The sequence below is a fragment of the Platalea leucorodia genome, assembly GCF_965183815.1.
Source record: "Platalea leucorodia genome assembly, chromosome: 12".
Classification (NCBI taxonomy): Eukaryota; Metazoa; Chordata; class Aves; order Pelecaniformes; family Threskiornithidae; genus Platalea; species Platalea leucorodia.
In genome coordinates this window covers 8021158-8036188 of record NC_138834.1, presented here as the reverse complement: position 1 = coordinate 8036188, position 15031 = coordinate 8021158, and the positions used below count along the sequence as shown (strand labels likewise).

General features: G+C 44.3%; 1 protein-coding gene across 7 annotated transcripts in view; it reads left to right on the top strand.

Annotated features, from left to right (window-relative positions):
- The window catches only part of ATXN2 (ataxin 2), a 54911-nt gene extending 42532 nt beyond the window's left edge, over positions 1-12379 (top strand). For 5 of the 7 annotated variants that reach the window (XM_082325405.1, XM_082325404.1, XM_082325403.1 and 2 more), the window contains 3 exons: positions 3588-3733; positions 4625-4852; positions 8278-12379. In XM_082325405.1, coding sequence (XP_082181531.1) covers positions 3588-3733; positions 4625-4852; positions 8278-8481 — 578 coding nt within the window. In that variant the 3' untranslated portion in view covers positions 8482-12379. The remainder of the gene's footprint in view (positions 1-3587; positions 3734-4624; positions 4853-8277) is intronic. The other 2 variants (XM_082325402.1, XM_082325400.1) reach the window with 1 other exon arrangement.
- Positions 12380-15031: the final 2652 nt, after the last annotated feature.

The window sequence follows — 15031 nt, the reverse complement described above, 5'->3', positions numbered from 1 at the left end:
TTCTGCTGGAATGAGCTGAGGTTGCTTGCAGCAAGGAGATATGCAGAGCTGTTTTGTCCTTTCCTAGAGCTTTCTCAGCACTTTCTTGGATACTAGATGGCGATTTGGAAAATCTCCAAAGTACTGACAGTAGGGGAAAATGCTGGATGATGGGTGATATTTCTTTTTTCCCACCTCCTGTCTTGTCTTGTTTGCTGTTTGATACGTGTCGTGAGCTGTTTTGATGAACAGGCCAAAATTCTTGAAAAAAGTCCCAGTGAAAGTGCTTTGGTTATGGCTAAGCAGGTGAATTTCTTGTGACTGTTTTGTAAGACTTCCTTCACAGGCTTGCTGGTCTCATAGATTTCATTGGTTTGTCAGGAACTATTAATTGCACTAGCTAAACATGGAAAACCTTTTACATTGCTAGAGTTGAAGTTTGAACTCTGGGTCTGAACTAACAAAGATCTGTGCACGTAATTTGGACTTGCTGCCACTCGTCCTGAACCATTCCTGATTTGTATGCAGTATCTGTACAGGATACGTACACGGATACGTGTCCACATAACATTTTTTGTGAGACACTTCTAATACTACTATTAAAATATAGTTTGCAGCAGCATCTGAACTAGTTTTAACCAAACTTGTAGAGCTTACTAGAGTAATTTATTAAAGACAAAATGGGGGAGAGGACAAGTGAGGCAAATAAAAATTCTTCAGTATAAAAAAATCTGGTACTTTAAATGCAAAGCTGTGGGTAAAAGATATTAGAAGGTTATGGAAGAGCTGCTACTATGACAAAAACTTGATCCTCCTCCTGCTTCTGTATCTGTTCTTTAGGGTACTATTCCTCAGTTTAACTGGTTTCTTAAGAGAGTAATTCTTCATTGTGAAGTTTTATTGTATAATGTATGTGCTTCAGAATAACTTAGTTTATTATTCTCTCGGCTATAAAGAAATGAAAGATGAATTGCACAAATGGTTTAAGGGAGTACCACATTATTTCGGGGGCTCTTAACAAGTAATGTGGCAGGATGTGGGAAGCCTTGAATATCTTAGAACTTGGAATTAATTTTCATATACATTTTAATACCTCTTGAATGGAGCTGAAGTTAATTTGTAGTCAGGCGTGTGAGCTCTGTGGCTGAAGCAGTGGGGTGAGAGCTGAGGAAGGTCTCTGGCAGCATGTCCTTCGGCAAACAAGTCAATCCCTCTATGCATTTATTTCTATTACTTTGACAGAGATAGTAACTTCTGGCCTTCTTCAGAGTGTTGTTTAATAATGAGGTTGAGAAGTTTTCCTACTGTAGGAAACCGTAAACTTCATACTGTAAAAATGATCAGTGTTTCCATTGATAATTTTCATGTAGTCCTTGTAAGAAGGAGTGGCGTTTGAAAGTCAAATAGGAGCATGGTTGAGATGCTGCTGCAAAATAAATTTTAGTAGCGATATGAAAAGAAAGACTTTTCTTGCATTTGAAAGCGTAACAAAGCGCTATGGCAGAAGATACTGGTAGTTTTGCCAGTGTGCATAGAAAATATCGAGGTGTTTTCAAAACCCCTCTCAATCAGAAATGCTCATAGTGTATGAGTATGTTTGTACACTTGTGCTTAAGTACACTTACATGCTCATGCATAAGTATGTTAGGATCAACTCAAACTGCAACTTAGGGTTACAAATGTATATGAAGTTGATCTGCCTTCATAGCCTGAAACTGTAGTGCACGTCACTGTTGGAGCATTTGCTCAGTGAAGAGTCATAGAGCTTTCAAGACGGCAGGGCGGGATTAAGTTAAATGTGATATATGTATTCTAGTGAGTTTGAATATTTTAGAACTAGTATTTGTAAGCTTTATAGCAAACCAAACTGGAGGAAAACAAGTACTTGCACAGGATAGTGGTGTGTCAGGGCTGGTTAATAGAGCACAGTGGGGTTGCTGTCCTTTTGAGACTTGCTTGTGCTGAATAGTATTGTGCTTTCAGATGCAGCTACATCTTTGTCCGTTTTCTCCACCCATCTTGTCTTTCATCCTTTATATACTCAAGCAGTTCTGTGTATTCATGAACTTAGAGCCCAGCACATTGAAACTCTTCAGAAGCTGCAGCAAACAGTTACTTGCAAAAATGAGATAACGCATCTCGCTAGCCGTGAATACACGGAGCAGGTGGTTGCGGCAGAACAGTTGCACTCCAAGTTTCTCCCTGTGCCCTGCTTTTCAGGTTTATTTACTAGGGCAAGAAAACACCACCAGAAACCCCATCACTTCTAAAGGTATGCTGCAGAGAGGCACTTCATGGGCCATCAAGTTCTCATGTAATACAAACCCCATTAAAAAAAGCTGTAAGCTGATAGTAAGCAGTAATTAACTTGTCAGAATGACAAAAAGGTAGCACAACAAATAAGGAACAGTTGCAGGGAACAGATTCAGGAGCAGGTTGAGAGTTTGCTTTGACTGTTTGTCTCTTAGCACTATTGTCAGCAAAACTAGCCTCAGCCTTGACAAGCTGTAATATTGGAGAGAGTACTGCGCGTTGTCACCTGCAGAAGTGTAGTTGCAAACCGTGGACCGGTTGTTGCACAAGATCAAAAAGCAATAGAGGGGAATAGGCAAAGCATCTTCATTTTCTTAGGGTCTTGCTTTCTGGTTGCATGCTTTGTGTTTAAAGGAAGAGTTGCTATTGTTATGGCTTTTCATACTTCCCTAGATTCCCTCAGAAGTGAAAAAAAAACCCCAATGTAGTGTGGCCCGTTTCGAAGCAGAACAGGGCAGGACTCCTCAAGGAGGGACTTGTTAATATTTGTTGTTGGAGACTGGTGTGGCTGTAGCAACAGATGTGGTTTCACTGATGTGAAAGTTTTATGTTGCTAAGTTTGTTTTCCTTTTTTGGAATTTTGTACCTTATTTGCTACTGTTTCAAGGAATTAAGAATTTCATGGCAATGTTGAGAAGCTCACAGAATGGTGGTGATCCAGAAAAGACTGCCTTGAGGGGAGAGGAAAGATGAGTTATTTTGGTACAAGATACTGGCTTCAGCAAAAATTTGATGCTCAAGCAGCCTCAGTTTTCTCAGCTGTTATGTATATCCTGTGTGTCCCTACAGCCCTTAAGCATACATGCAGTGTATATACTTTACACTGACTGTACTGTGAGCAATTTCCAGAAGAGTAGCATGGTGAGGTTAGCCAGGTATAAGGCCAAAGAATTTTTTGGATGGTGGAAATAAAAATGGCTTGTAACACCTTTGAAAAGTATATTTCAGGAAAAACTAAATTGTATGAAAATGATAAATTTTATATTTTAAACTGGTCTGTTTGACAAAACAAAAGATGAAATACTGCTTTTTTCTATGTAGTATCTGTTACATTGTCAAACTAGGGAAGATGCACTGTCTAATTATGGTTATTTATAGACTTTCCTGCAAAACCAAACTACACAAAAGCAAGGTAAGATACTCAGCTATTTGCAAGATAAATATTTTTTTTTAGAAGGGGGAGGGAATATATTTACAGTATGTTTGAGATATAGCGAAATCTTCAAGTGCAGATGGTGACTTGATGAGATGCATGTTCTGTAGCTGTTGTTAAATATTCTTCTTTTTCATCCTAGTTTCCACTGGCTCACTTGCTCAGCAGTATGCCCACCCTAATGCTACCCTGCATCCGCATCCTCCGCATCCTCAGCCTTCTGCCACACCAACTGGCCAGCAGCAAAACCAACATGCTGGAAGCCACCCTGCTCCTAGCCCCGTGCAGGTAACAGAACTCAAGGGAGAGAATGTCTTTAAGTTGTATTTAACACGCGCTACCGGAAGGTACTGCATCAGTCCGATGCTTGACATCGATATATTGATTTCTTTGAGAGGAAAAATGGTAAGATGGAGCAGTTGCCCAAACGAACTGCATGTGGCAGATCTTGTACGGGAGCTGTCTAGGTTCCCCTCTGTTTTCTGGAAGGAAGGAAGGAAGTAGAGCTATATAAGTTAATTTTTCTCTGCTTGCAGTGGCTAGGACTCAAAGATGGTAGGCTCATGACATAGTTTGTTAGGTAAGCTAGCCTGGAAACTGGGGGCAGTCCCTTTTCCTTAGTAAGGACCAGTATCAGAGTCCAACCATTCATTTCTCCCTCTTCACAGGGGATGAGGTATAGCTTGTTTCCATGTTACGATTAAGGAAGGATCGTAATTTTGTAAGACCTTTAATATGAGCGGAGTTACAACTGGAAATAGCAAATAAATGCTGAGAAGCGTTTCATTGTATTTTGTCAAAGACAAGCAGCTGAAACCAAAATAGGCCTCGTGATAGTGCTGCATGCCTTAGTTACCTACTGGTAATAACTTTGGGCTGCTAAGTGCAACTGTGAAGTATATCCAGCCCCACAGTTGCAGGGTCTCCTTGTTTTTACCTGTCAGTCTAGGTTCCATTTTCCAGGCTCCTGCTCACATCACTTCTAGTGCAAGGAGAAAATGAGCCTGGTGGAATTGAAATTAGTTTCCTCATGACCATAGGTGTGGTGGTCCTTAGATTTGCCACTTAAAAGATTCACTATCGAGAGCAGTTTTGCAAACCTTTCTTACGCTAGTTTACAGAATAAACGTGTCTCTCTTCTAGACCATAACCTAAATGATCTTCTGTCTTCTTTTGCAGCATCATCAGCACCAGGCTGCTCAGGCACTCCACCTGGCAAACCCACAACAGCAGTCGGCGATTTACCACGCAGGTCTAGCTCCAACCCCACCTTCCATGACGCCAGGCTCCAATACGCAGTCTCCACAAAATAGTTTTCCTACAGCACAACAAACAGTCTTCACCATTCATCCCTCCCATGTTCAACCTGCATATACCAATCCGCCACACATGGCCCATGTCCCCCAGGTAAACACAGTTTAACAACCTTCAAGACTAAATGTCTTAATGCCCCAAAGTTAGGACAGTCGGGCCTGCTGAAGTGATTTCCATTCTGTCACCTCTCAGCACAGACTACCTGTTGTGTTATTTAGGTTTCTGTCTGTACATTGCCTTTATTTAGAATTTTACAAGATATTTGGACCTCAGCTTCCAACACCCAGTGCATCTACAACTGTAGTTTAATGAAGACATCTTAAGGTGGCACTGCTACTGAAAGAAATTGAGCTCTCTTCCCAGTTCCCGGCTCCCATCCTTGTCCTGCCCCACCATTCTGCTCACAGAACTGTTTGGCCATGCAGCAAACCAGACTGGGGACATGATTCCACTGAAGTGTGCCCCCTCACCCCCATTTTAGGCTATTTCTCAGTCAAATCGGTTCACTACTCAGGTTCACTGCATGATCACAGGAAGAGCTGGCATACAGAAAGGTTGGAGGTGAGAGCTGAGCGAGGAAGGCTGAATTGCTGCTTTTGGTGGCAGTTTTAGGCTCTGCATTGTAGTCAAATTTATACAAGTGCATCCAATAAAGGATATTACACAGGATTACTAGGGAGTAGCAAAGCACTGCAATGGGAGATAGGCGAGATTCAGTTCAGATGGGCTGCAAGACAATCCTTGCTGAAAGAAAACCGTGTGTGTGTGTGTGTGTGTGTGTGTATGCATCTGTGTGTGGTTCTAAATGAACTGCTTATGCAGGAGATACCCGACGATTGTTGGGCAACTTAAGAACAGTCCTAACTTCAGGATCAGAAACCCACTTCTCTTAACTGCTCTCTTGTGGTCAACTCACTGAAAAAAGGATTTTGGGAAGGGAAGCACGTGGTTGATTAATCAAGAGCTCTGCGTAAGACAGCATTGCAAAGATTTGCTGATGTTTACTAAATCTCATGGATTTAGTGTGCTTTGTCAAGGAACAGACAATTAATCAGTAATTTGCCTGCACAATTTCTTCTGCAGACCAAGTACTTGGTGTCTGGCTTATGTCTTCTCATACAGGTTAACAGTAGCTTGGGATATCATGACTAACTGTAATTAGGGAGGTTAGTCTAACAGGTGTCCAGTCCCTTGCAGAATTCTGATAAAATCTTTGCTTTGGTCCCTGGGACAGTCAGTTAAGCCAATGAATTAATAGTTATTTAGGAGTTGTTTTACTGATGTTGAGTTTTTAGCTTTTTAATTCCGTTAGGCGTTTCATTTCTCTGCTTTTGTACTGTGGGAGGATAAGGAGAGGATGTCCGAACTTGACTACTGCTGTGGCATCTTGCCATGTCCTCCCAGGCTCTGGTTTCTGCCAGAAACAAGATATTTGCTCCGCTCTGGTGTGATAGCACTGGTGTGAATGCCTAGGTTGTAGAGCTTCTCGAGGTGCTTTGCACACAAGCCTTCAGAAGGGTCTCGCTGCAAGCTCCTGGGTTAGTGGCATGTTCAGTGCCATGCCTTGAAACATGAAACGTGTTGGTTTCAAGGTCAGCTTAAAGGTAAAACTGTACCTGAATTGTGCTGTACACGTCACGGCCAGGCCCAAGCCTGCGCTATAGGATGCAACCGTTGCCTTCCTTTCTGTGTGCCAAGCACTTAAATAAGCAAACCTCGCTAAAGCAAATCGGATGCAACTTTTAGTCAGAACTGACTGCTCAGTCAGGATGTTTTAGCAATCACAGGCAAAGCCTGCCTTACCCTTGATTTTTGACTTCTGCAGTCTCTTCTGCTGTAATTTTTTTTGGATGAAAACTACAATCTATAATCCACGATATTTATACCAAACTAACTGACTTTTGAAAATGAAGTAGTTCCCTCAAAAATCTCTAATGAAGGAATAACTACAGTTCTGTAAGAAATTTTAAATGCGTGTAATTATTCCATTGTGGGGAAACTAATCACTGGATTTAATAGTTTCTTAGCAGCCTCATTTCCAACTTCTGAACACAATTCTGAAATACCATGTAGTAGGAATTTCAGTTAGGCTAACACAGGGGATCAATTGAATTTCCCTTTAGGTTGTCAGATGAATCTTGAGCTGTTAGATATCTCACTTGAGAAACAGTACTTTAAAATTCATTACAGAGTACTGTCAGCTGCCAATTTGCAAAGCGTTTGAGCCCCAGCAGAAAATTTTTATCCAATGCGTGTATTGAATACAGCTGCTATATGAATAGCTGCTTTATAATGATGGCTGCTATAATAGCATGTTTGTCAAAGTAAAAATGGTGCTGATCCTGAAAGGTATTTCTGTTTCACAGCCTTATCTTCTAAGCCTTTTTTAGAGCAAGAGTGAGATTTGAATTGCAGTTCCTGCCTTTAAAGGCTTCTTGAGTGCTACTAATACAGTGCAAGTCTGATAACGAGTTTGAGGAATGTCTGTGACGAGTCAAGTAACCCTTTTGTCTTTAAGAAATAAAATTGTAGCCACTACCTGCTATCTGTCTTTACTGGCACGTGAAACTTGTGAGGCTGCAATTATTGCACTGTAGTGCTCTGTTCATGGGACGTGGTAGGACAAAACAAACCTTAGATACAAATGCCTTTTTTTTTTTTTTTTTCCCCCCAAGAGAAACCCACTGAGAGCTCTTAAGAGTTCCTTATTGTTTTGTGCTTTTAAGAAACTAGTGTTTACTAGTTTTTTAAACCAAAAAATTGATGACCTCTAGAGTCATTAACTGCTCTGAGCTAAAGGAGCCAACTGACAAGTTACTGAACTTGTTTGCCAGAAGGTGATCAGCCATCATAAAGTTCAATCTCTTTTTTCCGCTGAGACTTAACTATGATTGCTTAGATTACACAAGGACCTTAACTGTGATGAGCTTAACTGGAAACAGAACAAAGCTGACCTAACAGTATAAAGGGATGAAATCACTCATTTTAGGATGACTGCTTAGATGAATGATAATGTGGGCACAGGTCACTGGAGAGAGTGGTTTCTAGGGCAGGGAGCCACGAAAGAATGTGGAGTTGTGTAATGAGCAGCTGAGGAAGGGATGCCAGGCTCCCAGCGCGTGTGAAGTTCGTATCTGTACCCGGTGCATTCTCTGCATAGGAAGTGCTTTGATCTAAATTACTAACAGTAATGTTTTGAAGATTTGTTGCTGAGGTTTGTTTTTGTTTTTTTTTTTAAATTGTTTAATGCTGGCAGTTTCTCCCAGCGCTCACTGTCCAAATGGCTAAAATTGAGAATGTGACTCAGAGCCAGCAGTAAGGATTTGAGGCCCCCCCCCCCTTTTTTTTTTTTAGTTATTATTTTTGTGTTAAGATCTCTGACTTAATCCCTATAGTTAATCTAGTTAAAATGGAGTAAATCTCTGGATTTACTGGTACAGCTGGAGAAAACTTGATAGTCATGTGGCCAGGAGTGATGCCTCCTTGTGACCATTATACTAAAGAGCTCTTTGTTTCAGGCTCATGTACAGTCAGGAATGGTTCCTTCTCACCCAACTGCCCATGCTCCAATGATGCTAATGACGACACAGCCACCTGGTGGTCCCCAAGCCGCCATCGCTCAAAGTGCACTACAGCCCATTCCAGTCTCGACAACAACACATTTCCCCTATATGACGCACCCTTCAGGTGAGGAGTGTGTGCCGGGGAGACCTGCACCTTAACTGAGCCAGGTCGTGGTAGTGAGAACTGTTATGAACCAGATTTGGGGAAAAGAACAACAACAAAAAAAAACCTTAAGATGTCCTTGTAGAGCAGCAGGCTGCTGCAGGCAGACTGTTTCTGCATTTCGCATTTATACTTTGCCAGCCCGAATGCGAGTCTAGATAAGCGTACGAGATTTAGCTAATTTAGCAAAGACTTTGCTTCTCTCTAGCTGAAGCAGAGAAATGGATAACTATGCAGACACTGGCACTGCGGGACTGTGTTCTTCCAGGTTTTGCTGTGGTTTTGCCGTGGGGGATGGACTGTCTGTGTAGCCTGTTTATAATGATCGGGGTTTTATTAAATTTAAAGTGATCGGTCTCGAGGATAGAAGTGAAAATGTTGCTTGGGGGTAGGGCTGTTAGACTTCTAATGACTGAAGTAAAGTGACAAGTGAAGTCTAATCTTTAATTCAGAGTAACATTCTGCAGCTTTACTTTTTGGCAAAAGTAGGTGCTGTATGACTTCTTTCCGCTTTAAATTTAACCTTACCTAGGTTTCTTTATTGTTACTCGTTTCCAAACAGCCTCTAAACTTTTGTAGTGAACTAGATACCTGATTTTGTTTCTTGGGGAATTTGTGAGCAGAACAAGGCTGCTTTCTGAGGGTTTAGGTAGGGAAAAAAACATCCAAAGGACATCTTGATATGCAGGGTTTTGTTTTGTTCATTTAAAAAAAAAAAAAAAAGAAAAAAAGAAAGAAAAAGAAAAAAAAAAGAAAAAGTTCAGCTCAGTAGTTGTCCTGTGACCACTTTACTAGCAAACTGTTGTGTGGCTTGCCAATTTATTATTTACATTTGAACTTTTTTTTTACAGTACAAGCCCACCACCAACAGCAGTTGTAAGGCTCATCTGGAATAACTGAAAGGCTGGATACCTTTTGTAGGCCAAATACCCTCCTTCTACTGCTTCTGCCAACTGGAAGCACAGAAAACTAGAATTTCATTTTATTTTGTTTAAAAAAAAAAAATTGATTTCTTGTAACATCCACTAGGAATGCTAACAGTTCATCTTGCAGTGGGAGAGATTCGGACTGAGTAGAGGCATTTAGGAACTTGTGGGCTATTCCATAATTCCATGCACTGTATCTGAGTCCTGCAAGTGCCCCAACTCTGCTTGCTGAAAACTGGAAGTTATTTATTTTTTAATGACCCTTCAAAGTTATGAACTCATCAGCTAGCAAAAGAAGTAACAAGAGTGATTCTTGCTGCTATTATCACTAAAAATCAAGACTTGGAGATCCCTTTTACTTCTAACTAAACTTGAAACAGGTTCAGTAAAAAAAAAAAAATTCTAATCGTCAAACTGATGAATTATTATTTATAAATCACGTTTGATGAGATAATCACTATCGTGAGACAGTGATGTAACTTTTAAGTTAAGAAAACTTTTACTTTGTAGATAATATAAAATAAAAACTTAAAAAAAAATTAAAAAATAAAAAAAGTTTTAAAAACTGACCTACTTAGTGTTTGTGTCTTGTTTTACCAGTATCTTTCCTTAACGTGTTCTCCAGCTTTCGATCCAAGTTGGCGTGAATGTTTTATTTAGCATCAGGTAAGCTTTGCCGTGTGTTTCTGTTGCGTGCTGCTGCCCTATCGCGTGGTTCCCCCCGCCCCGAAACCGAATCAGTCATATTTGACTTGCAGGGCCATTGCAAAAACAAGTCAAAGGTTTGAAGATCAGAAGTTCGGTACAGGTTTTAAACAATTTCTTGCATTCAGGTCTGTTCCCTAATGCCGTAGCCGTTCGGGCTGGTGGCACAATGGGCCTTGAGGCTTAAGACGATAAAACTACACAAGACGTGGTGCTGCTGGAGAAGGAGAGGAAGAAATCGGGGTAAGCATTCCGTGGCAAAATGACTGGTAAAAGATGGGGAAAATTGACTATCGCCTCCTTCGGTAATGCGCAGACTAGTTAGCATTGCTCACACAGAGCTGTGGTCCTAACCGGTCTGTATGGTCCATATCCTACAACGCCAGCACCTAACCAAAAGGCGATGCTGGTTAAACTGGGTTATGCTGCAGTTGCCCTTCAGAGGCAGGACAAGCTGTTGTATGTACAACCTTTCACAGGCAGCAGTTACATCCCGTTGTGGCTTGGCGAAAAACACGGGGGAACACAAATACCGCTGCAGCTTCTGTCTTAATCCTTCCAGGTCAGCAGTGCAGTAAAATGCAGTGAATTCATGTTCAGGTGGGCAGCAGGGGGCATGAGACCGTCACAGCGATGGTGGCTTGGGGCAGGACTCCTTGAATGAGTTCTGCGAAGGAACAGCTCGTCCCATAGGCTGGCGGCTTGCTTTTCATTTCTAAGGGAGGGTTTCTGTCTTTTGGCAGCCATTAATTCAGTATCTGTTAAAATAGCATCCGGGCACCTAGAGAGAATCAGGCTAAAGACGAGAAGTGAGAAACAAGTTCTAAAAACAGTTTATTAAGAGCAGATTTTTTTATATTATGGTAAAATTGCATTATTCAAGAATAAGTTACTTGTACAGTACATACAGAAACAATATATAGAAAAACCTACTCTACAAGAGCAACTCTTCTGTGCAGGTGAAAAGGAGAATTTTCAGATTATTACACTTTTCATCCAACAAACTGTTGGCTTTAATCATTTTGCTTAAGGCTGAGTTAGGGAATGCACAGCCGCCTCCCCCACCTCTGGTAGTTGCTGGTGAAGGTTGGGTCTGTTTGCATTGAACAAGCTTAAATTAAAATCTGGAATACTCAAACCTCTTAGTCAAGATTTCAGGGCTTTGTATGCTTGTTAGAGTAAAACTGCATTGGTTGGATGACAGCAGTGTTCTGTGGTCTGGAGACTGGAAGAAATGAGAAGTTTTGGCCTCACCCTGGACCTGGACCTCTTCCTATAAGCTTTGCCCCAAAGGTTTCGATGCAAAAACCATCGGTGAGGCAGCGGGGGCGTCAGTGTTTGGTAACCTGCTCTGGATTGCTGGGACGCGGGAGGGAGGGAGGGATGAAGAGATTAAGTAATGCTTCGTGTCATGAACTTCTTCAGAACCTGTCGCCCATGAGGACACCCAAAAGCCACCGACGGGGAGGGTCTGTCAGCAAACAGCAAGTGGTTTCCGAAGCGTAAGATGGAGATGAGGGGAAGTTCTGGCTGGACCCAGGTCTTAGGTTGTGCACTAAGCCAGGTCCTGTTTTGCATCTTTATTGCCAAAAACAACTGTCCTGAGCAGCTGGCTGAAATGGGGCTTCCCTCCGCAACAGCCCTCTCCTCGGGGGGCTGCGTGAGTGGGCATCGGGCAAAGGCTCCAGCCAAAAGCACCGAGAGTCGCTGCCGGTTGGGTCGCGGCTTTGTCGCATTGGATCCAAACTCACGTGGCACGTACCCATCTCCAGGGCCGAGGCGCAAGCCGAGACCTCGGCGGTCACATCTGACTTTATTTCAGCTCTCAGCCATGCCGGGGCTCTTCCCTTGGCTTCCCCTCCTCCCAAAACTCAATGCTGATACTTCATAAAGGCTGATAAAAGCGCACATGGGCTGGGGAGCGAAACCTGCTAAGTCCTACACTCTTTTCCCAAGTTTAGAAGAATATAAAAATTGGCTTATATGCCATATAATGGCATCTTTGCCCACTGCTATAATGAAGAGGAGTACCTTACGGGCTGGATTAATGTCTGCTGCGTGTAGGGCTCAAGGAAAATAACTATTAAATAATCAGAGCAACTTTCCCACTGCTCACTAGTGGGGAGAAACGGGAGTTCGCATCCACCGGAGCTTGTTTGCGCAGGGGAAGCGGCTGATGGGGCGAGAATGACCTCAACGTATATTTTGCTAATCAAGCACAGCAATTTCCATTTAAACTACAGAGAAACCCCTCGCAATTAAACTGCAGGTTAAAAATACCACATGCACATGCATGTTTAGTTGTTGGCGCTCGAACAATAAGCCCCGGCGCGCCAAAACAACCCATCCCAGCAGCATCTGATTGATCTGGCAGGGGCTGTGCCGGCTGTGAATAGCGATCCCTTTTCCCAGCCCGTTCTTTCTTGCAGATGCTCCGAGCGCAGGGTGATTCGGGTGAGACCACTTCATCTTTTGGGGAAAGACCCCTTTGAACGTGGCTGCCTGCAGCTCAGCAGGACTAAAATCAGCTCTTTGAACCTTTGCAAGATTTAGCATGTGCAAGTGGTTTCCAAGGCATGCATGCTCCGGGAACCATGCACCACGCAAGCAAAAGAGCCAACAACTTGTGCTATGCTTCCTCCCCTTCCCTTCTTCATCCCTATAAATGCAAGACCATGGGGAGTTATTTATTAGCAATGAAGGGAGCTGACTTGCCTGGCACAAGCCAGCCCCGGCTATACGCTCCTGCCGTTGGGTGCAGCCTTTGTGCTGGTCCAGGGAGGAAAATGGGATGCGGATATGGCCGGGAAGCTCCAGCTGAGGACAGGGCTGCCTTTGTTTCTCTGGCAGCCTTGCCGGGTTTGGCAGCGCTGGAGGTGCAACCGGCCAGTGCAATTTGCTCCTAACGCTCCGGTTTCAAGAGTGAGTGTGCGACGGTGTGTGCTGAGCACCGGGAAATGCTGATCCCTGCTGAAAATACAGGATTGCTCCCCATGGGCCCATTTTCAAGTTGCTTTAAACAGAGGAAGGGGGAAAAAAAGGCCTTGCCTGCTCTGAATGTACAAAGACAGCCCGGGAGAGGGCTGGGGAAAGATGGGGAGGCACAAAACGCAAATCCTAAGTGGTTTCTCAGGTCGATGGTACCCAGTTTCTCCCAGCCCTCATCCTTTGACGACTACTTAGAAAACCAGATTTGCTCTCACAGACAGTCCCTGGCCCGTGTTTGGCCCTGGCTATTTTGGCCCTGCCTGGTCCTGGCCCCTGCCTGTGCTACATCTGCCCTTTCTGGCCCAGCCCAGCACAACAGCGCCGTGACCTTGCCCTTCAATTCCTGACCTTGAGCAGAATTTAGCTCCTTGGGCTTTACTGCCAACCAGGCTCACCACGCGCTGGCTTAACGGCAAAGCCCTGCCTAGAAGCTGGATTTTTGCAAAACTCCCTAACTCGGCCCCACGAGGCTTTTTTGTTTGCTTGCTTTCAAATTAATTCCCAAATGTTGATGCTCCTGAGGGCTTCCACCTCAAGGAAGAAAAAACCTGACATAAAAAGGCTTCCCTGTAAGGCAATTTCAAGGCAAGTTTTGCATCCGAAATGCCCGGGGAGCGCCGCACGGGCTGTGCTGAGAAATCTGGAAGTTGAATGCTGCGAACATCCCCTCCCGCGTGTCGCAACGGCTCCAGCCCCTTCCTTATTCTTAAAATAATGGCAGCTTCTAAGAAGCGGTTCCTCTCTCGGCGCGCCACACCGGCTGCCCCAGGTAAAACGGCACCCCAGGCTCGGCGGCACCGACGGCTGCAGAGCCTGAAGGCAGCAGCGGAGGTTGGGGCACGGCCGCGCTCCCGGCTCTGGTGCTGCTCTCCTTGTGCCGGTGCCTTTGCTGGGGATGGGGACATCGAGCCCCGGGGATGTGACGGATGCACAGCGGTTCCCCCGGGAGTTACGTCTCGCTCAGCGCGCCCCTCGCCGCGCATGCAACCAGCGCTCCTAGGGCGAGGGGCGCGCAGGCGACTGAGTTAAAGCGCCTGCGGTGTGTGTAATTACGGCTGTCGAGATGCCGAACCTAAGGCACGTCGGGGCCCCTCTGCGGGCTTGGGGAGGCTGGCTGGCAGAAGCTTGTCCGCCAGGCGAGGAGACGTACACCAATGGCACCCCCTCGCCTGCGAGAGGCCGTTGCATAGCTTTAAATACCACCAAACTCTTGGTTACACAGTGTTTTGGGGGAGGGGGAAGGCAAGTGAGAGTGGGGTGGGCAGCTGCCTGCGCTGGCGAGGTAAAAAAATGTTTGGGGGAAAAACTCACTTTAGATTTGTGCCTAAAACGTTTTCATTACCAGGATAAAATGCCTCCATCACCAGGATAAAACACCTCCATCACCGGGAGGAGTGGTTTGCTGTCAGTCTCCGCGTTAGTTCTCAGCTAGTGACATTATTAATGATGGAGCAGTTAGTGTTCATGTCTTAATTAGCAAGGCTAATGGCATAAGCATTCCTCTGGCTGGCGCAGGGAGTGCTGCAACTGTGCTAGGTTAAAGAAAAAAGAGCAAGAAAAGCCAGTTTTTGCCTTATCTAAAATTAAAACCCAAACTCTGATCGCGATCGTCATCTTCACCCGGCGCAGGAGCTCAGCTCCGGCAGGTCGGGCTTTGCTGGTGGGTTTGGCAGTGGCGGCACGTGCCAGGGCGGGAGGACAGGGCTCATCTTTGCCTGCGCACAGCCTGGAGCAGCAGCTGGTTGATGAATTTATAATCCGCTTCCCCCCCACACCTTCTTTTTTCCTTTCTCCAATTATATGGGTGTAACGCAAGATCCCGGTTCCTTTGCTGGGCACTGTCGTGTCAGGGACAGGCAGGAGACAGCTCGACAGTGCAATGCTCGGCACACAGGGACGCAGGCAAGAGCAGCGTGTGTAAACAGTA